The 21,505-nt window shown below is 44.9% G+C and overlaps 1 protein-coding gene across 2 annotated transcripts in view; it reads left to right on the plus strand.

Moving 5' to 3' along the window:
* The window catches only part of MPC1 (mitochondrial pyruvate carrier 1), a 130,312-nt gene that overhangs the window by 35,444 nt on the left and 73,363 nt on the right, over positions 1-21,505 (plus strand). For both annotated transcript variants that reach the window (XM_040350721.1, XM_040350720.1), the window contains exon 2: positions 7,893-7,896. In XM_040350721.1, coding sequence (XP_040206655.1) covers positions 7,893-7,896 — 4 coding nt within the window. The remainder of the gene's footprint in view (positions 1-7,892; positions 7,897-21,505) is intronic.

A 21,505-nucleotide genomic window follows, 5' to 3' on the forward strand; every position in this document is an offset into this window, starting at 1 on the left:
TTTGGGCAGGCGGTACTGCGGGCCGCAGTTTAATCTCCTCTTGTCCGGTGGCACCTCTTGTTTGTTTTTTTCTGGTTGTCTCCCTCCCCTCATGGAGCATTGCTTGGGGACATCCCATATGTAATGGCTATGCTGCTCTGTGTCCCGTGATGTACGATAAAGAAAAAGGGATTTTTATTAACAGCTTACCTGTAAAATCCTTTTCTTGTAGTACATCACGGGACACAGAGCTCCCACCCCTCTTATGGGGAATTTTGGGATGCATATTGCTTGCTACAAAACTGAGGTACTCCCACTATGGGTGGGGGTTATATAGGGAGGGAACTTCCTGTCGGAGAGTGCCAGTGTCCATCACCTGAAGGTACACTATATAACCCATATGTAATGGCTATGCTGCTCTGTGTCCCGTGATGTACTACAAGAAAAGGATTTTACAGGTAAGCTGTTAATAAAAATCCCTTTTTTTTTCTATGATCATCAGAGATATACTATAGGTGCTAGTATTATTTTCTGTTGATTGGAAGACCGTACTGCGGTCAGTCAGGAATAGACAACACTATAGTGGTTCTTGTCCTCCTGTCCTGAATCTATTACCTTGGGTCGCTGCACATAAATAAAACACAGCAGTAGAAGGTGTCTGTGTCCTCTGCGTTGTTTATTACTCAAAAAAATAAAAAAAAAAATAAAACTCCAGATTGGCTAGTGGCCTCTCTGTTGGATACAGGACCTATAAACCTATTAAGCATCAGAAGCTCACACTTGGAGCTTCTGTCCTTTCTCTGGGCTTAGGTTATATGGTATCTTACTACATATGAGAAATACACACCTAAGGTTGGTTGTGTCTTCTCTATTCTACAGGTGTCTGTATATCAGAAAACACAGCAGTGGAGGCTGGGGGTGTTTATCTGTCTTTCCATATTAAGTCTGAGCTTGCTGTCCTTCGGAGATACAAGATCTAGGACCTGTATATCTGGGACATTTTGGTCACTTCATTTCGGTCACTTTATTTCAGACCTTATTTTCCATTCACATGGAAGGAACAGGATTTCTGATTGCGGGCCTTTACTTCTAGGCATGCCAGAGACATTCCCTAGACCTGAACCCAGTAGGGTTATAGGACACTGGAAGGAGGTCATAAAATCACCTAGTAGGTTCTTTTTAGTAGGAAAGGGGTTACGCTGTTAGGGGCTGTTTGCCTAAAAAATTCAGCATCAGGATTCTTTCTGACTGGTTCTCCCGATCCGAGCTTTATAGCTCAGTGTATGTCCTTCATGTCACCCCCTTGGACGAACTGGATATGAATAACCAATATTCATCTTTTACTCCTACTATGGCATTGGTCCCTTGTGGTAGGGATCTGCTTAACTTAACACTCCTTGGTGCGTGGAGTGGATCATGACCTCAAACACTGGATTTTTACAGAATACTGTATTCTGTTGGCGTGTGGCACTCATGGGTTTACCCTGAGATTATAGGGTAAAATGTATCTGCATATTATACGCGGGGGGCGGTGAAAAGTTTTCTTTCCCCGACACCTTTGTTCTTTTCTGTTATATACCAATGAATGCAGTGGTTACTCGCAATTTCGTAACAGGCTCCTTTCTGCGTAGTTTAATGATCGACTCGCAGGGTTATAAGGAGCCTAGGGTATATAGAACAATCTCACATCTGACATGTCGGTATTCAGATGGGAAGGAACCCAGAAATGGGGAATGACCAGGATGGGACCTGCTTGTCAACCGGCTTGCAGAGCAGCTGTTTTTGTCCGGTCTAGCAGTGTACGTTGGAGACAGGAGTTTGTCCACACGTATTGGCGGACACACGAACGAGCCACGCCAAGGCATCCTGTGGTCCAGACACTGACCAATAAGTGTCCTCGCTATAAAGTCACATGCATTCCAATGAATGGAGGTGGACAGGTGGACTAAAGGGAGTGCAGGAGCACACCAAACGCCCTGCTTGGTCACATACCTGTCCAGTCATTTGAGTGAAGGGAATAGACTTCCCTTAATCTAGTATCCTTGAGTGGGTTTATTTCCCTGTTTCACCAGGACTATGGCAAACAAAAAAGGGGGACCCACAAGGATTGTACGTCGGGAGACCCTGTTTCTTTCTAAACCATTCTCCTGTACAGACTAGTGGCTTAAAACCACATGTTGTTTTTTTTCTGGGTTGGTCAAAGTAGGTCTTTGTTTCACAGAACAAATCTCTGACTAAACTTTGGATGGTCTTATGCAGCTTTGCAGACACTATCAACCACGATGGCTAGAATATTGGCGCAGCCAACCTTTCTATCCTAAAGAATACTCAAGCTCTCAGAATTTTTTTCTTTAAGAGCACGTGCCACCTAGACTCTGCATCCAAAGAGGAGACAGGAGCATAGGTGGAGCAGACCTGCAGGTCATTTTCATGATCCAGCTAGGATACCCTCATCACACACTAGGAAGTGGAAGTGGTGAAATAAAATTAGATTCTGACATCTAGCAAAAGACCTTGCAGGCAAGGGTCCCACCCTAAAGTAGGCCTGTTGGTTACTCGTCTATCCTCTCGGGTGCCGTCCTGGAAGGTGATGAGAGAAAACGGACGTTACTTACCGGTAACGGTGTTTCTATGAACCTTCCAGGACGGCAGGCCTACTTCCCGCCCTATGTGGAGGGAAAAGATAAGCTAAACGCTAGGTGGTAAGTACCTATACGGAACAATGTCCCTTGTGAACCAGTTCAGGACTACTCTAATTCATACTGAGGATCAAGGGGAAGGGTGGGGACTTTTAAATTGTTAAGTGATTGTGTTTCCTGTGGGGAGGAGCCATCATCTCTCGGGTGCCGTCCTGGAAGGTTCATAGAAACACCGTTACCGGTAAGTAACGTCCGTTTTTTCGTGGACATATCACAATGTTTTTTCAAAAAATAATTTATAAAAATAAAAAAAGAATATCACCTTATCGCAGAGTGTCCCCAGTAATGCAGTGTTAGCAGGATCAGCTCCAATTGCTGTCAGCACTTGCGTTTTGGATATGATGGCTAGTACTAGTAGCAGAATGCAGCCACCAAGAATTTGAGCACAGGCCCAATAGAGCCCATTGTATTCTTCCAGAGGTGCTTGCAAACCTGATTTAGCTGCCCCCAGATTCAGCAACAACTGTTGTATTTCCCCCCCCCCCCCAATAAACAGCTGGTTTTCACCGAAGACCTCTATAATCTGATTGTGGACTAACTTGCTCTTTATGCCGCCCCATAACAGGCCTAAATGTTCTCTCCAAGATAATGGAGAAAGTAGTGGTACAACAGCTGCAACAGCATCTGGATACCCACAATCTACTCGATCCATTTCAATCAGGTTTCCGTCCCGGACACGGGACAGAAACGGCCTTACTCAAAATATGGGACGATGCCCTCGAGGCCGCAGACGAGGGAGAATCCTGTCTCCTGGTTCTGCTGGACCTAAGCGCAGCCTTTGACACAGTAGACCACAAAATGTTACTGATGCGACTGGCCGAGGTAGCCAGAATCGCAGAAGGTGATTTACCATGGTTTTCCTCCTTTCTTGAAAACCGATCACAAACAGTGAAACTGGGATCTTTCACGTCGGAAAAACGCACGGTGCCATGTGGAGTCCCCCAAGGATCCCCCCTGTCACCGGTGCTTTTCAACATCTATCTTCGCCCTCTCTTTGATATTATCAGTAGCCAAGAACTACTCTATCACTCTTATGCAGACGATACGCAACTGTATTTTCGCATCTGCAACAAAAAGGATCATCATCTCAGTTTAGAGAAATGTCTCTCTTCGATAGAAAACTGGATGACTAAGAGTTATCTTAAACTCAACAGTTCCAAAACAGAACTTCTTATGTTTCACGCCAGCCGAAAGAGTCAACTGGCAACAACCTGGACACCGCCGCCCATTCTGGGCCAAATCATCACCCCTAGCTCCAAAGTCAAAAGTCTAGGAGTCATTTTTGACACCTTCATGACAATGGACGCACAAATAGGGTCAGTAGTTAGCGGATCGCACCATTTGTTGCGCCTACTACGCAGACTTATTCCATTTATCCCCAAAGAAGACGTAGCAGTCGTGGTGGGAACAATCGTGAATTCCAGACTGGACTATGCTAACGCCCTGTACCTCGGACTCCCAAAGTACCAAATCTCCCGTCTGCAAGTCGTTCAGAATACAGCCGCCAGACTGGTGACTGGGAAAAGGACATGGGAATCAATCTCACCTTCGTTGAGAACCCTTCACTGGCTGCCAGTAAAAGACAGAATTGTATTTAAAGCACTCTGCCTGACACATAAGTGCATCCATGGGAAGGCGCCGCAATATCTTTGCGACAAGATAGAACCTCACAATTCTAATCGCGTTCTGCGATCCACTGACCAAAATCTGGTCAAGGTGCCAAAAACCAAATACAAGTCCAAAGGAGAAAGAAGGTTTGCTTTTCAAGGTCCGAGACTATGGAACGCTTTACCAACCAGCATTCGGTTGGAGGAAAACCACCTGACTTTCAGAAGACAGATCAAAACTCTGCTCTTTTGATGTCATGAGACACGAAACATCAAGCGCCCAGAAGTGATTCAGTTTGCATGTGCCGCGCTATATAAGTTTTTTCATTCATTTCATTCATTCATGCCTAACAATACATTGCCACCATCCCAAATTCATACCTACAAAAAAGAATGAATTATTGAAAAGCATGCCAGATATGATGTCAAATTGTGTAAGCTCTGTGAAGGAGCCACAGGCAATACATATAGCTACAAGAGAAAAGACAGTGAAGTGGAGCCCTCTGGATTCCCAGACTACATGGGGAGCAGTGGCAAGATAGTATGGGACTTGGTGTCATCCTTGTTCCTAAAGGGACACTATTTGTACGTGAACAATTTTTATAGAAGCGTGCTGTGGCACTGTGCAATCTAATCCCCAAGGCTTTCCCCAATGGCTTGTTAACACCCCAGTTGGATAGGGGAAGAAAGCCTGCTTGCTGAATAAAGAAATACTCAGTGAAGTGGAAGGACAAACAGGATGTATTCATCCTGTCCTATTCACCCAGACACGACAGTACAAATTAACACAGCATCTGGCGTAGTTGAAAAGCCTCATGACTAATCTTTATATGGGAGGCGTGGACTTCAGCATCCAAATGACGAAGCCATCTTTAACCACTTAAGGACCGCCGCACGGATATACGTCGACAGAATGGCTGGGCACAAGGGCATACATGTACGTCCCCTTTAAGAACCCAGGCATCGGTTGTGAGCGCGGCGTGCTCGCGACCCGGTCCGGAGCTCCGCGACCGATCGCTGCCGGTGTCCCGTAATCGGGTCACAGGAGCTAAAGAACGGGGAGAGGTGAGTGTAAACAAACCGACGACCAGTGACTTGGCACATCAAGCACACTTAACCCCTTTAGCGCCCTCTAGTGGTTAATCCCTTCACTGCCATTGTCATTTTCACAGTAATCGGTGCATTTTTATAGCACTTTTCGCTGTGAAAATGACAATGGTCCCAAAAATGTGTCAAAAGTGTCCGATGTGTCCGCCATAATGTCGCAGTCATGAAAAAAATCGCTGATTAGTAGTAAAAAAAAATATTTTAATAAAAATGCCATAAAACTATCCCCTATTTTGTGCAAACCAATCAAATTATAGCAAAAAGTAAAAAATATTGAATTTTCAAAATTGTCGCTCTATTTTTGTTAGCGCGAAAAATAAACCGCAGAGGTGATCAAATACCAATTTTGTTTGGGAGCCACGTTGCACAATCCGTGCAATTGCCAGTTAAAGCGACACAGTGCTGAATCGCAAAAAGGGGCCATGTCCTTTACCTGCATAATGGTCCGGGTCTTAAGTGGTTAATGTCCCGCAGAGCTAGACACTGGTACAAAAAAGTTTTTATATATTTCTATTGGCTTTGTATCAGGGCTGTGGAGTCGGAGTCGGGGGAAATTTTGGGTACCTGGAGTCGGAGTCGGAAAACAATGCACCGACTCTGACTCGACTCCTACTAAATTTAGATTGAAAAAAAAAAAGTTTAAATGTCCCAATTCACAAAAAGTTATAATTAATGACTTCTCTACTGTAAGAATAAAGACCAATGCATGCAGTGCCTCACGTAACCGCAAAACGAACACGTTAAGTGACCGTGAAGAAGCATGCTTTTCATGTGCTTCACTATATGGCACGCAACGCACAATTAGGAGCTGCAATACTTATACTTTCCATAGTGTTGTGTTCTGCTTTTACAGGGAACGCAGCGTCCATGTGTAACCTAGCCTCTCACTGATAAGGGATTAAATAAATATGTTTTTTGCAGGACTAGAGAGTGAGACACTTGTATAAGTGAAGGGAATGGAGGGCCAATAGTTTAAGACTGAAGCTGTAAACCATTGGAAAAACTGCTGTCATTTAGCTAAGGCTATAAAAACTTGTAAACTCCGATTGTTCGCTTAAACTTTAAACATGACTATGGGATTCTCCTAGGAAAATCATGTTTTGGAATAAAAAACTTTGTTTTCATTGTGTTTGTCTTTTGCTTAAACTGTGCAATACAGTAGACTGTTGGCTTCCCAGACAGTAGTCCTGTGGTAGGTTGCGTTTCTTTCCCTCAAGGAATGTATAAAATACATTCGCATATTAATACAGAGGAGTCGGGGAGTCGGAAGTACATAAAACTGAGGAGTCGGAACATTTATCTACCGACTCCACAGCCCTGCTTTGTATGATGCTTTTTGTTTGCAAAGCAACTCAAAGGACTGTATCCTTTCTTAAATTTTGGGCCCGGTACCATCGGATGTTTTTTCACCTTAATGCATAGGATGCTTTAAGGTGAAAAAACATTTACCTTTACAACCCCTTTAACCACTTAAGGACCCCTTCACGCCCATATACGTCGGCAGAATGGCACGGCTGGGCACATCAACGTATAGGTACGTTGCTCTTTAAGCCCAGCCGTGGGGACCCATGGACCCGATCGCCGCTGGAGTTCCGCGATCGTTTCCCGGAGCTGAAGATGGGGAGAGCCGTGTGTAAACACGTCTTCCCCGTTCTTCACTGTGGTGGCAGCATCGATCGTGTCATCCATTTTATAGGGGGACACAATCGATGACGTCACACCTACAGCCGCACCCCCCTACAGTTGTAAACACACTTCGGGGAACTCATAACCCCAACAGCGCCCCCTGTGGTTAACTCCCAAACTGCAACCAACCGATAAACGCTTATTGCAATTTTATTTATTTTTTTTTTATTTTTTTTTTAACCAAAAATAGGTAGAAACTAAACTGAGGAAAATTTATATATATATATATATATATATATATATAAATTTATTTTTGGGAGATATTTATTATAGCAAAAAGTAAAAAATATTGCAGTTTTTTTCAAAATTGTCACTATTTTTGTTTATAGTGCAAAAAATAAAAACCGCAGAGGTGATCAAATACCACTAAAAGAAAGCTCTATTTGTGGGGAAAAAAGGATGCCAATTTTGTTTGGGAGCCACGTCGCACGACCACACAATTGTCAGTTAAAGCTATGCAGTGCTGAATCGCAAAAAGAGGCAAGGTCCTTTTAGCTGCATTTTGGTCCGGGTCTTAAGTGGTTAATGTAGTATTTTCACTGTGTGTACAATAAATCAACTCTGCTGCTGTCAGAATACACAGATTAGTTCTACAGCTGGCTGGCGTTCCTGCAAAGGGAACCAGCAGTCAATAGACTATATAAACCGATATAAAACTGGTCTAATACCAAAAAAAAGCCAAAAACATAGTTTTCTATTTAATGAATTCAGTTTTTTATTTTTTGTTTGTTTTTTGTATTTCCTTAACTTTTTTTTTTTTTTTTTTTTTTTTTTTTAATCTGCAATGATCCGTTTTGTGGATGGCTACCAACAGTACGGTAAGAACCTTTCAGAATGTTTTCTTACAATTCATAGATTTAATTATATTAAGTTTTATATAACATTTTGAAGTGTGTAAATATTTTATTTGTACTCGCGTTAGAGCTGCACAATTAATCGTGCTAGTAGATAAGTAGAAACATCATTGTAACTCTTATGCCGCGTACACATGATCATTTTTCGGCATGAAAGAAAACAAAGTTTTTCAGCATGTCCAAAAAAACAAAGTTTTTCCAACTTCATCATTAAAAACGACGTTGCCCACACACCATCGTTTTTAAAAAAATTAACAAAGCGCGGTGACGTACAACAGCACTCTAAGGCTGCATTCACACCTAGGCGTACAAAATCGTGGCGTTTTGTACCGCGATTTGCGGCGACAAAACGCAGCGATTGTGAATGCAGCCTCACCCCCTCTATGGAGATGGTTCACATCTCCTATGCCGAAAGCCGCCTGAAAAAAAGGTCCGGGACTTTTTTTCAGGCGTTCGGCGTGGAGATGTGAACCATCTCCATAGAGGGCAATGTGTTTTCATCCCTCCAGCGTCTCGGGGCTGCTGCGGCGTCACACTACAGGCGACAAAACGCCTAGGTGTGAATGGGGCGAAAGGGGGAAGTTCTATTCGCCTTTGGGCTGCTTTAGCTGATTCCTTGTTAGTAAAAGAAGATTTGCGCTTTTTTGTCTGACAGCGTGATGAATGTGGTTACACCATTATGAACGGTAGTTTTACCAGAACGAGCGCTCCAGTCTCATAAATTGCTTGTTTTAGCCCACACACGACATTTTTTACAACCCGAAAAACTAACTTTTTTTAAAACAACGTTAAATGCAGCATGTATGATTTTTTTTTTTTTTTTTTTTTTTTTTGTCGTTTTTCAGAAATTGAAAAACGATGTGCAGCCCACACACCATTTTAAATGACGTTTTTAAAAACGTTTTTTCTCTTATCGTCCATGGACGGACACAGCTCCTTAAGTCTTGACAAGTGGGTTATGTTCCCTGTTTACAGGAGAGGACTAGGCAGAAACATGTTAAATAGTTAAATACATGTTACATTAACAGAGTTGAACAGCCCCGCCCAGGGGGCGGTCCCTCCAGACATAACCCTCCTCACTGCAGCATGCAGCCTCAGTTTCGTTCTGCCTAGCAAAGGAGATGGACGTATGGCTCCCTTTGGGCCCAGCGCCTTGAGGAGAAATTTTCTTTTCTTTTAATATTTTCTTAAAGAATCTTCTTTCAACTGTCGGCTGAGAGACAGGCTGGATATTATAGATCCTTGTAGTCTTCTCAGTCCGACCAGCATGCGTGGACACACCTTTGCAAAGAGGCTTGGTCTGCCACGCCATACCTCATGACTCCTGAGGTGGCCAGTGAGCTTTGCTCCGAGGTCCACATATGACTGGGCTGTGGTGTTGTCTCACTCACAGTGGATCGGGCCGACAGCTACCTCCATTGCGGTTGTAGTTCTGTCAGGAATGCGTCAGCGAATGCTCGCTCTGAGGTAAAAGTACAGTCCCTCCCGCTTACGTGGGTTGGTACGGCTGGGCATTCCTGGGGTATGGGGGCCTTTTCTCCTCCCTCCCCTGCTCCTTTCCCTCTGCTGCATTGCAAACATTTGCCGCTGTCGGGGGGGGGGGGGGGCATCCCTGAGGGGACTGTGTCTGGCCTGAGTTTTTCTGTGAGGTTTCTGTGTGTATTTTTATTTTTTTGTTACACTTTTAAAAGCCTTAGAGGCTTTTGCTGTTTAAATGCTGCGTTTTGCCGCCATTCGACCGGCTCTGGCGCCATTTTTGGGGTGGTTTTCAATTGCATTGAAAACTCCCATTGGCGGCCATTTTGCCGTATCCGCGCTCCGAGGACGTTCGGCGGCCATCTTGGCTGACCCCTAGTGCTGAATCCTATGGTACACACAAGTCCCTCGGATGCTGCAGTCTCCTCAGTGTTTTTTCCTCCCTACACGCCGTGTGCTGTGGGCGGATGGCGCGCTGGGCAGTCTCCTCCTCGGTAAGTCCCCTGGGTACCCCCGACCAGCGCAGCGAAGGGTGAGTTGCCCTGCATAGGGCACTGGAGCTTCTGTAAATCAATGGCATTTTGTACATGCACACTATGTGTATGGGTTGCTCTATTGGAGTCAGTATCTGGTCCTTCCCCACCTGGGATCCAACAAATGTTTTTTTTTTTTTTACTGTTTGTCCTGGACACCTTGGTGCCAGGGTGGGGGACTGCGGACGGGCAGGGCTCAAAGGAGTGGACTCCTCCCGCCCCCCCTCTTATCCCCTGGGGAATGCTCTGTCACAGATGGAGCCATGGACCAGATACCTGAGGGTGCAGGATAAGGCACTTAGAGGTGCGCTTCTCACTGCTGTACGGGACTCCCTGTGGCTGGATAGTGCAGCTGGGTTTCCGCTGAGGGCTCTGTCTTTTTTTTGGGATCACACAAATCAGACCGCTCTGTGTAGGTTTTCCTTCTGTGCCCTTTCTTGCTAATTTTTAAAAACGCGGAATGAGAAAAGCCACTGAGGGCTTTTGTAGTCCCTCACTGCCTGGCGGCTCGGTGCCCCTTGAGGGGAGCCTTTTAAGAGTGGGCTTCTCCTCCGGTGGTGGACCCTTCAGGGGTCATGTATAGGTGACCACCCCCCCTATTGCGGGACACCCCCGCTTGTATGGATTTGACTGAGAAGATCCGAAGTTCTGACCCGTTCCATGTCTATCATGCTGGGGTCTGTCTTGTGGCCTATTGTATCCACTACTCTGGATCCCAGTCGCTCACTGAGTGGGCATTTTGAACCATACTGTGGAGGAGCGCCGACTCTCTCCCGAAGTTGTTAGGCTAACGGACCTGTGGGTCCAGGGCCCTGTATATGTCTGTGATGTTTCACTGGATGCCGCGCCCTTGATATCCAGGGCTTTGGTTTCTGAGATGGCGCCTTCTCTGGTTGGAATGCTGGTCTGCTGGCCAGGCCTCTAACATACGCCCTGACTGATTTACCCTTTTTGGGTGGGAGACCTTTGGGTCCTCGCTGGTTGACATTATCAAGGATGTCACTGGAGGGAAGAGCGCTCTCCTCCCTCAGGCTTCCAGGGGGAAGGGGCCCCGCCGTGGGCCAGGTCCGTCTTTTTCCAAAGCGGTCTTTTTCCGTCAGTCAGGGGCCGCAGGCGAACCTCCTGGGCCGACAAGGGCTCAGCTGGGGGGCTGATCCGTCCCTGGGTGCGTAAGCCAATTGCGCCGGCACCCGAACACGCCAATGTATGTAGCTTCCACCTGTCCCTCTCTGAAGTGGGGGGTCACCTTTGCTGTTAACAGCTCGGTGAACCTCCCTGCTCTCCGACAGTGGGTCTGTGAGGTGGTATCTTCGGGGTACTAGATAGGGTCCCTTCCGATCCACTGAACAGTTTTCTTCCCTCGTGTCTCCCTCTCCCGGCTCGGTCTGCCTTTGAGCAGTATGGGACTTGCTAAGCTGCGGTGTGATTTTATCTTTTTCGCAGGACTAGTGGTTTGAGGGACTCTATCCAAATCTGCGCTCGGTCCCATGGATGGGCATGGCCCATCCGATTTTGGGCTTCAAGGACCTAAAGGCCGTTGTGAATGATGGGTAGGTCCGCTCGGAATCCATTCGTTTAGTGGGGTAGACACTTGCACTTCGGTGCAGAAGGTCATAGGTACGACCCACCATGGGGCTGCTACCTATATAGCTTTTAGCTGCGCTCCATCCGGGGGACTTTCTGGCGTCCTTGGACATAAGGACGCATACATGCTTGTTTCACTTTGCGCAAGTCATAGAGTTTTTCTGTGCCTCGCGATGGAGATGCCCACGGTCACTTGTGGGCCTTCCTTTTGAACTGGCGCCAGCACCAATGATTTTCACCAAGGAGTTTTGCACTTATCCTTCCTTGTTGGGACAGCGAGGCTTTGCCGTCGTGGCTACTTAGACGACTTCCTGACTCAGAGGTTGTGTCTGTGGCTTTTCAGACCCTCCGTGATTTCGGGTGGGTGTTAAACATTTGGAGTCGGGCCTGGTTCCGACTCAGTTTGGAGTGCCTACGACTTCCGGACAAGGGTCTTTTTTCTCCCTGGAGAACTTGCAGACTCTTCAGTCGGTGGTGATTATTGACATCACGCAATTGGTCTCTCCGTTTGCAAGCACATTCTAGGTCTGTGGGTAGCCTCCTCCGAGGCGGTTCCGTATGCCCAGTTCCACGCTCGTGTTTTTTTCCAGAGGGAAATGCTGTCCGAGTGGTACGAATCTCTGGTCTCTGAATCATGTACAGGTACATGATTCAGGTACACCACCTAGTCAGTGTCTCTCTGAATTGGTGGCTGGGATCCCTGACTTTTCGGTCCGGGAGGTGGTTTCTTCCTTTCTGTGGAGATTACAACGGACGCCAACCTCTAGGGTTGTGAGGGCGTCTGGGGGGTCCGGTCGGCCCAGAGTCGCTGAACGTGAGTGGCCCTACGACCACACAGACCTACAGTTGTATTCAAAATTATTCAACCCCCACTGAAATTGTTTTGGCCAGTTTGACATTGATTTTGATCATCCTGTCATCCTGCTTACAATTAAATCAAAGAGGCACGTGTAGGTCAGACAAATATAACATAACATTTATAATGAAATAACCACAAATGTCTTTTCTGTGCTCACATCATTATCAGTTTTATTCAACCCCCAATTGACATTCAATCTTAGTACTTAGTACAACATCCTTTTACAGTTATAACCGCTTTTAAACTTGAAGCATAGCTTGACACAAGTGTCTTGCAGCGATCTACGGGTATCTTCGCCCATTCGTCATGGGCAAAAGCCTCCAGTTCAGTCACAATCTTAGGCTTGCGCACTGCAACTGCTTTCTTTAAGTCCCACCAGAGGTTCTCAATCGGATTTAAGTCTGGTGACTGCGATGGCCACTCCAAAATGTTACAGCCTTTAATCTGCAACCATTCTCTAGTGGACTTGGAGGTATGCTTGGGATCATTGTCCTGTTGAAAGGTCCAACGTCTCCCAAGCCTCAGGTTTGTGACGGACTGCATCACATTGTTATCCACTATCTCCTGTTACTGAAGAGAATTCATGGTACCTTGCACACGCTGAAGCTTCCCTGTACCTGCAGAAGCAAAACAGCCCCAAAGCATGATTGACCCCCCGCCATGCTTCACAGTAGGCAAGGTGTTCTTTTCATCATAGGCCTTGTTCTTCCTCCTCCAAACATAGCGTTGATCCATGGGCCCAAACACTTCTAATTTTGTTTCATCAGTCCACAGAACACAATCCCAAAACTTCTGTGGTTTGTCCACATGATTTTTGCATACTGCAGTCGACTCTTCTTATTCTTTGGAGACAGCAAGGGGGTGTGCCTGGGAGTTCTGGCATGGAGGCCTTCATTACGCAGTGTGCGCCGTATTGTCTGAGCAGAAACTTCAGTACCCACATCTGACAAATCTTTTCTCAGTTCCTCAGCAGTCACACGGGGACTTTTCTCCACTCTACACTTCAGGTAGCGCACAGCAGTCGAAGTCAGCATCCTCTTTCTGCCACGACCAGGTAGCGTTTCAACAGTGCCCTTTGCCTTTAATTTGCGAATGATGCTTCCTATGGTGTCTCTTGGTATGTTTAACATCTTTGCAATCTTCTTATAGCCATTGCCCTTCCTGTGAAGAGTAATCACCTCTTCTCTTGTCTTCCCGGACCATTCTCTTGACTTCACCATGTTTGTAACCACACCAGTAAATGTCTAGAAGGAGCTGAGTATCACAGTCATTTTAAAGCTGCCTAATTGGTGCTTATTAGGCTTTATTGCTGATCCATGACATCCACAGGTGTTTTCAAGACCTGATTGAAAACACTTCAATGAACCTCTTACCACCATCTTTCTCGAGTGGTAAGAGTCCAGGCCCTGATGGCCTGCCGATTAAATATTACAAAAAATTTAAAGAACTCCTGGTCCCAGAGATGTGTAACTATTTTAATAAAATAGGAGAGGAAGAGGAAATGAGAAAAGAATCCCTATTGGCAAATATTTCTATTATCCCTAAAACAGGAAAAGATGGAACTCTGTGCTCCAACTATCGACCAATAGCATTGCTAAACGCAGACCTGAAGGTATATGCGAAAATATTAGCAACTAGGATAAAGGGTTTAATGCCGCAATTAATAAACGCAGATCAGGCAGGCTTTGTAATAGGCAGAGAAGGGAGAGATAATAGCATAAGGACCCTGTTGGTGTTACAACACGATCCAAAAAAGAAACCCCCAGTCGTACTCATGTCATTAGATGCTGAAAAAGCATTCGACAGAGTCGACTGGGGGTTTATGATGGAAACTCTACAGAACGCAGGCCTGGGACCAAGGTTTATGAAATGGGTAAAGAATTTATATAGTCACCCGACGGCAAGGGTGAAGGTCAATGGGAGTATGTCGTCTGTATTCGAAATGAAAAATGGAACCAGACAGGGGTGCCCGCTCTCACCTCTCCTATATGTAATAGCTCTGGAACCTTTGTTAGCAAAAATCCGGGAAAACCCGGATATAGGGGGGGTGAGAGTGGGAGATGAAGAACATAAGGTGGCGGCGTACGCAGACGACATACTCCTATATCTGACCAAACCTAGGGTTTCCCTCCCTAATGTCATAAAAGAAATAAAAAGATACGGTGAACTATCAAATTTTAAAATAAACCCGATTAAAACAGTAATTTTGAATTTGGGGATAGATAAAAAAGAAGCAGAAGAACTACAGAAAGATTTTCCATTTACATGGGAGAAAGAAGCTATAACATATTTAGGAATAAAAATTACATCAACACTTGAAAAACTTTACTCGGTTAACTTTGTCCCCTTAATTAACGACATTAATCAAGATCTGAAAAATCTAGCAAAAAAACGCATTTCTTGGATAGGTAAGATCAATGCGTTTAAAATGATGATATTACCGAAGATTACATACAAACTTCAAATGCTCCCAATTAAAATACCACAAAGTTTTTTTAAAGTAATCAAAACAGTAATCTTGAAATACATATGGGCAGGTAAAAAGGCTAGACTAAGCTATTCATTGTTGAGCAGGAAAAAAAAAGGAGGGGGGTTGGGGCTCCCTGACATAAAAAGATATTATTTCGCAGTTAATTTAGCTAGGTTGATAGAATGGTCAAATACACACACAAAAAAAAAAATGGGTACAAATGGAAGAAAAATTAAGTAGCACACAATTAAATAGAAATATATGGATACCACCAAAAATGAGGGAATTGGGCACAAATACACATAGTATAACAAGGAATGTATTTAGAGTGTGGGATATACTATTTAGACGGGAAAAATGGGAGTATAATTCCCCATTAATCCCATTAGCAGGCACAAATTTTTTTCCACCAGGTAATGGAACACGTTTTGGAAAGTTATTGGGGGAGAAAAAATTAAAAGACATTGTCACACGGGGAAAAATTAAATTAAGACAAGATATAAAGATAGGAGAAGGGGAACAAAGGATGAGTGAATGGGAGTATTTGCAGCTAAAACACTTTGTGAGCACACTAGCACAACCGATTAGGGAAGACAAGACACTACACCCAATAGAAAAAATATGTAATATGGACAAGCCCCTGAAACATGGTATATCAAAAGCATACGGGATACTAACGGAGCTCGAGACCCAGGACACACTTCCCTTCTTAGAAAAGTGGGAAAACGACTTGGGCATAAAGATTGATAAAATACAAACGATAGGAGCAGTATACAACTATGCTTCGGATATTACCACCATAGAAGCAAACTATAAATGCATGGTTCGATGGCACTTGACTCCATCAAGAATGAGTAAGATTCACCCACATAACTCAGAGTTATGTTGGAGAGATTGTAAACAAAAAGGAACAAATATGCACATATGGTGGGACTGCCCGAGAATACAGGAATACTGGAAAGAAATCGTGGAATATACGGTAGAAATAACAGGAGAAAGGATTCCCTGTAGCCCGCTGACCTGTCTGTTTCACGGAACTGAAAAAAAAAAAAAACAATATGGAACAACTCTGGTCCCAGTGTTGCTAAACGCAGCAAAGGCCCTGATCCCAAAAAATTGGTTACTTCCAAAGAGGCCATCAATTAAAGAGTGGATAGAAAGGATGGAATATGTAGAAGAGATGGAGTATCTTGCCTGTAGAGAGACAGGAGAAGAGGACAAATACAGGGCGATCTGGGAAAAGTGGAAAGTGTTTAAATCTACAGAGAAGTTTGTCCGGGGAATGACAGAAGTAGATAGGTGAGAAACCAAATAGAAGATTGCATGACACACAGATCCAGGATGGGGGGGGGGGGAAGGGGGGAAAAAAAAAAAAAAAAAAAAGGGGTTAGTTATGATATAATAGTAAGTAATGTCGTCAGACCTATGAATCGCTAAAAGAATAATGAATGGCTCAAAAAACATCAAATCTCTAACCGTATAATAGAAAAGGAATCTAAATATATAATTAATATAAAGGGAAAAAAAAAAAAAAAAAAAAAAATTAAACTCCACGGATGATGCGAAGCCACAAGAGAGACGCTAAGGGCGGTCGAACCGTGAGCTTGTCCCACGATCATACGTGAGCAGAGTCTGACGTGAAGAAAAAAAAAAAAAAAAAAAAAAAAAAAGAAAAAAAAGAAAAAAAAAATAAAAAAAAATGAACCTCTGTTCTTCAGTGGTAGTCTTTAAGGGGTTGAATAATTGTGTAAATGAAGAATTCACAAAATAAACATTTACTACTGTATTACAAAACCAATTGATGTCATTTTAGTTGCATATGGTTCTTTAAGAAGTCCTTGTAGGATTTCATTCTGAATACAATTACAAATGTACACTAAATTCCCTAAAACCCTTTACAGCATTGGGGGGTTGAATAATTTTGAACACAACTGTATATGCGCCCAATCTCGGTAACTGCCCAAGCTCGGGCCTGGTTAGCACCTGGGTGGGAGTCCGCCTGGAAATACCAGGTGCCGTAGACCTTGTCTACCGTTACTTGCCCTAGTACTGTGGGCGGTCAGGCTATGCCTCTCCTTGTGGTCGAGGGGGTTGCAAGGTCGTCCGATCTTGATTCAACCTGACAACGCCACGCCGGTGGCTTCAGGCTACCATCAGGTATGCCGGCGGGCTACTGGAGTCGCCTGATGTTGAATCAGGACAACTGGTCTTGGTACATGGAGTCAACTCCCTGGCAGGAGGTGAGCCTTGCAGGGCATGGATCTCCTAGCCACTCGTCTCCGCCACAGGGGTATCAAGGTTAGTGGCCAGATCTAGCGATCTGGTACAGACGCGCTGGTGGCCCTGTGGGGTCTGTCTCGGCGACTTTATGCCTTTCCCCCATTGTAGTGGCTTCCCCGGCCGCTCCACAGAGTGGAGGCTGAGGAATCCAGACGATTTTATTAGCTCCAGATCCTGGGTGCGCCGATTTCGGCCACCTGGTAGCTGAGGTACCCTGGCGGTAGCCAGGGCAGTAGGTCCTCCTTTCTCGAGGTCCCATACTTCCTCCTGTTGTACAGTCACTGACTTGTTCAACAGGGCTATTGGAAGCCAGTCTTTAAGGGACCGGGGTCTGTCCGACTCGGTCACCTCAACAATGCTGAGGGCACGGTAGTCTTCTTCCGGTGAACCTACCGTCGCGTCTGGCGGACCTACATCTCTGGGTGGAAAGAGATGGAGTGACGTCCACGGACGTACTCGGGGGTCCATCGGCCTGCTGTTTTTACAGCTTGGTGGATCAAAAAATTAGCTTAGAGCACCGTTTGGGGGCAGATTTCAGCCTTGGCTGTGTTCTTTCAGTGGCCTTTCTGCGGCCGTTCCCTGGTGGGTACCTTTTTTTGTGGAGGGGGCTTGTCCTATACCTTCCCCCCTTGGCCCATCTTTTGCCCCATGAGTTTTGACTCTGGCGCTCTCGGTTCTTCAGTAATCTTCCTTTTGGAAACACCTGAGAGATTTTCTCTTGACACTATCTCAGAAGTGGCCCCTTTAAGTGGCTTTTACCTCTGTTAGAGGGGTTTCTGAGTTGGCGCTCTTGTTCTGCAAGCCGCCATGTTTGATCCTTCATAGCCTTAGGTGGTGGTGCGTCCACGACCTTCCCTTCTTCCGAAGGTGGTTTCGGCTTTTTCGCCAGAATAAGGACATTGTTTCTCACATCCTTCTGTCCTCGGCCGCCGCATCCTACGGAGGTTGCCTTTCATACTTTAGGCGTGGTACGCACTTTGCGGGTATACTAGCCTGCTACGGCTCCGTTTCGGAAGATCTCACTCTTTAGTGTTGGTGTCTGGTCCACAAAAGGGGACTGATAATCTCGTTGCCCACCATTTCTCGGTGGATCAGGTAGGCTGTCATACAGGCCTGTATTCTTAAGGGGCGAGCCCCCCGTATTTAACCATTTAACATGTTTCTGCCTAGTCCTCTCCTGTAAACAGGGAACATAACCCACTTGTCAAGACTTAAGGAGCTGTGTCCGTCCATGGACGTCAGAGAAAAGGATTTTACGGTGAGTACAAAAAAAAAATCCTATTTTTCATGCTGAAAAATGATCGTGTGTACGCGGCATTAGTACTTGGATCAAATGGATAACATTTCCGTGTAAATGCAGGAATTTTTATTTTTGTTTTGCTCAAATTAGTTGGAAACCCCCCCAAAATTTTTTATATATATATATATATATATATATATATATATATATATATATATATATATATATATATATATATATATATATATATATTTTGGGGGGGGGGGGGGGGGGGGTTTCCAAATAATTTGAGCAAAACAAAAAAAATAAACTTCCTGCATTTACACAGAAATGTTATCCATTTGATCCAAGTACTAATGCCGCGTACACACTGTGTATGTGTGTGTGTGTGTGTGTGTGTGTGTGTGTGTGTGTGTGTGTATATGTGTGTATATGTGTATATATATATATATATATATATATATATATATATATATATATATATATATAATATATATATATATATATATATATATATATATATATATATATATATATATATATATTATATATATATATATAATATAGTGTTAAAACAAAATGCCTAATTACATGTATTGGTGCCTTGTCCCGTCACTAAGGATGGCTCACATTGGATGCTATAAGATCCGCACACTGCTCGGCTCTCACTCTGGTGGTTCCTCTGCCGTTAGGGGACCATATCGGAAGTGATGGAGTAATGTTATTGGATAATTGAAGATATATGGACTTATTTTTTGCTAACTAAAATAATTTGGCACTTGTATTCCATGTTCTATATGTGGTCATAATTTTTTTATATTTAACACAATCACGGCACATTCACACAGTGGGTTTGTTATTTAGCGCCCCTATCACTTGCTTTACTATAATAAGGCTTCCCTGTAGGTACTGTAAATATCTCCTTAATGTTCGCTGTTAAGGATATTTTTACTTGTGAAGCTGCCGGTGACCTCACCGGCACATGTGCTATGAAGGAACAGCATACCCATGGCATTCCTTCAGAGCCGTGCGCAGGGTTGAAGTCATCGTGGCTCTGCCATTTAAAGGACTGGAGCCCGCAAATCGGTGGTGACAGCATGCCGTTGGAGGGGTTAGTTTCAAGGTCATTTTCACAGCATATGCAATGCATACTAGCACATTATAACATTGCCTTGCAGGGGAATTTTTATTTCTCTTAGGCTTCATTTCCACTGAAATTTTTACAGCCACTTTTCTGAGCGTTTTTTTACAGCTTAAAAACGCCTGTCCATGTTATTCTATGGTATCATGTCCACATAGGCGTTTTTGAGCTGCAAATGGCATAGGCGTTTTTGAGCTGTAAAAAAAAAACGCAGGACCAGGGCGTTCTGAAGCTCCAGAGTAGAGCTGTAAAAACGCCAGACGTCAACAAAATAAACATGGACAGGCGTTTTTAAGCTGTAAAAAAGGCTAACAAAAGTGGCTGTAAAAATGCCAGTGGAAATGAAGCCTTATTGTCAATGGACGGACACAGCTCCTTTAAATCTTGACAAGTGGGTTATGTTCCTGTTCACAGGAGAGGACTAGGCAGAAACAAGTTGGATAATTAAATACCTGTTACTTTAACAGAGTTGAACAGCCCCGCACAGGGGGCAGTCCCTCCAGACATAACCCTCCTCCCTGCAGTATGCAGCCTCAGTTTCGTTCTGCCTAGCAAAGGAGAAGGAAGTATGGCTCCCTTTGGGCCCAGCGCCCTGAGGAAAATTTTTATTTTATTTTTTTCTTGAAAGAATCTTCTATCAACTGTCGGCTGAGAGACAGGCTGGATATATAGATCCTTGTAGTCTCCTCAGTCCGGCCAGCGAGCGTGAGCACACCTTTGAAAAGAGGCTGGGTCTGCCACAACATACCCCATGACTCTTGGTGAGCTTTCCGCTCTGAGGTCCACACATAACTGGGCTGTGGTGTTGTCCCACTCACCGTGGACCGGACTGACTGCTACCTCCATTGCGGTTGTAGGCCTGTTAGGAATGCGTCAGTGAGTCCTCGCTTGGACGGGTAAGTACAGTCCCTCCTGCTTAGGTGGGTTGGTACGGCTGGGCATTCCTGGGGTTTGGGGGTCCTCCTATCCTCCCTTCCCTGCTCCTTTTCCCTCTGCTGCATTGGAGACTGTGGTGCGTTTGGCCTGCATTTCTGTGCTGGGGTCTTTTTTACAAAGAGGGGTTTGCACTTTTTTTCAGCCTAGATAGGCTTTTCCTGTTTAAATGCGACCTTTCACCGACATTTTTTAGGTGGTTTTCAGTTGCATTGAAAACTCCCATTGCAGGTCGGCCATTTTCCTGTGGCCGTGTTCTGCTCTATCTATTTTTGTGGGGGGGTGTTTGACTCAGCTAGGACTCATTAGGCCTTCTCATCCACGTCGCTGCATTTTGGTGGCGTCGGCGCCATTTTTTTGTAGTCTGCTGTTATCATTGTGAAATCGCATTGGCGACCATTTTGTTGTGGTCGCGCTATGGCGCAGCTTACTATTGCGGTCGGCCATTTTACTGTGGCCATGCCCTGCCCTATTTGAGGCGTCCGGCGGCCATTTTGGAGGTTTTGTCCGCAGCGCGCAGCACAGATCTCATGATTTTACATCACAGCTTTTTTCCTCGCACACGCTGTGTTCTGAGGGTGGGCAGCGACGCTGAACAGTCTCCTGTGTTTGGTGAGTCCCCTGGGTAACCCCCGGTCAGCGCAGCAAAGAGGATGCGCCTTATTCAGGTCTAAATGGGTCCCTGAGAGCTGTCTGGTTATGAAGTCAGTGTCTGGTTCTTTTTCAAACATGCCAGAGGTGGCAAAGCCCGGGGAATGCTCTGGCCAGGACCTGGCTGTGGCTCGGGTCCCTGGTTTTGTGTTGGAGGAAGTAGACCAGGACCTTCCTTTTGAGGGAGACACCTCACTTGGGTCAGTATTGGACAGGGCACTTGTCAGTGCGCTTGTTAATGCTGTAAGGGACTCCCTAATGCTGTATAGTACAGTGGAGGCATCCTCTGAGGACTCTGTCTTTTTTTGGGTCACACAGATCAGACCGCTCTGACGGTTTTTCCTTTGTGTCCTTTTTTTGACAAGTTCATTGATAAGGAATGGAAAAAGCCGCAGAAGTCCTTTGT

Source organism: Rana temporaria, chromosome 4 (genome assembly GCF_905171775.1).
Source record: "Rana temporaria chromosome 4, aRanTem1.1, whole genome shotgun sequence".
NCBI classification, from domain to species: domain Eukaryota; kingdom Metazoa; phylum Chordata; class Amphibia; order Anura; family Ranidae; genus Rana; species Rana temporaria.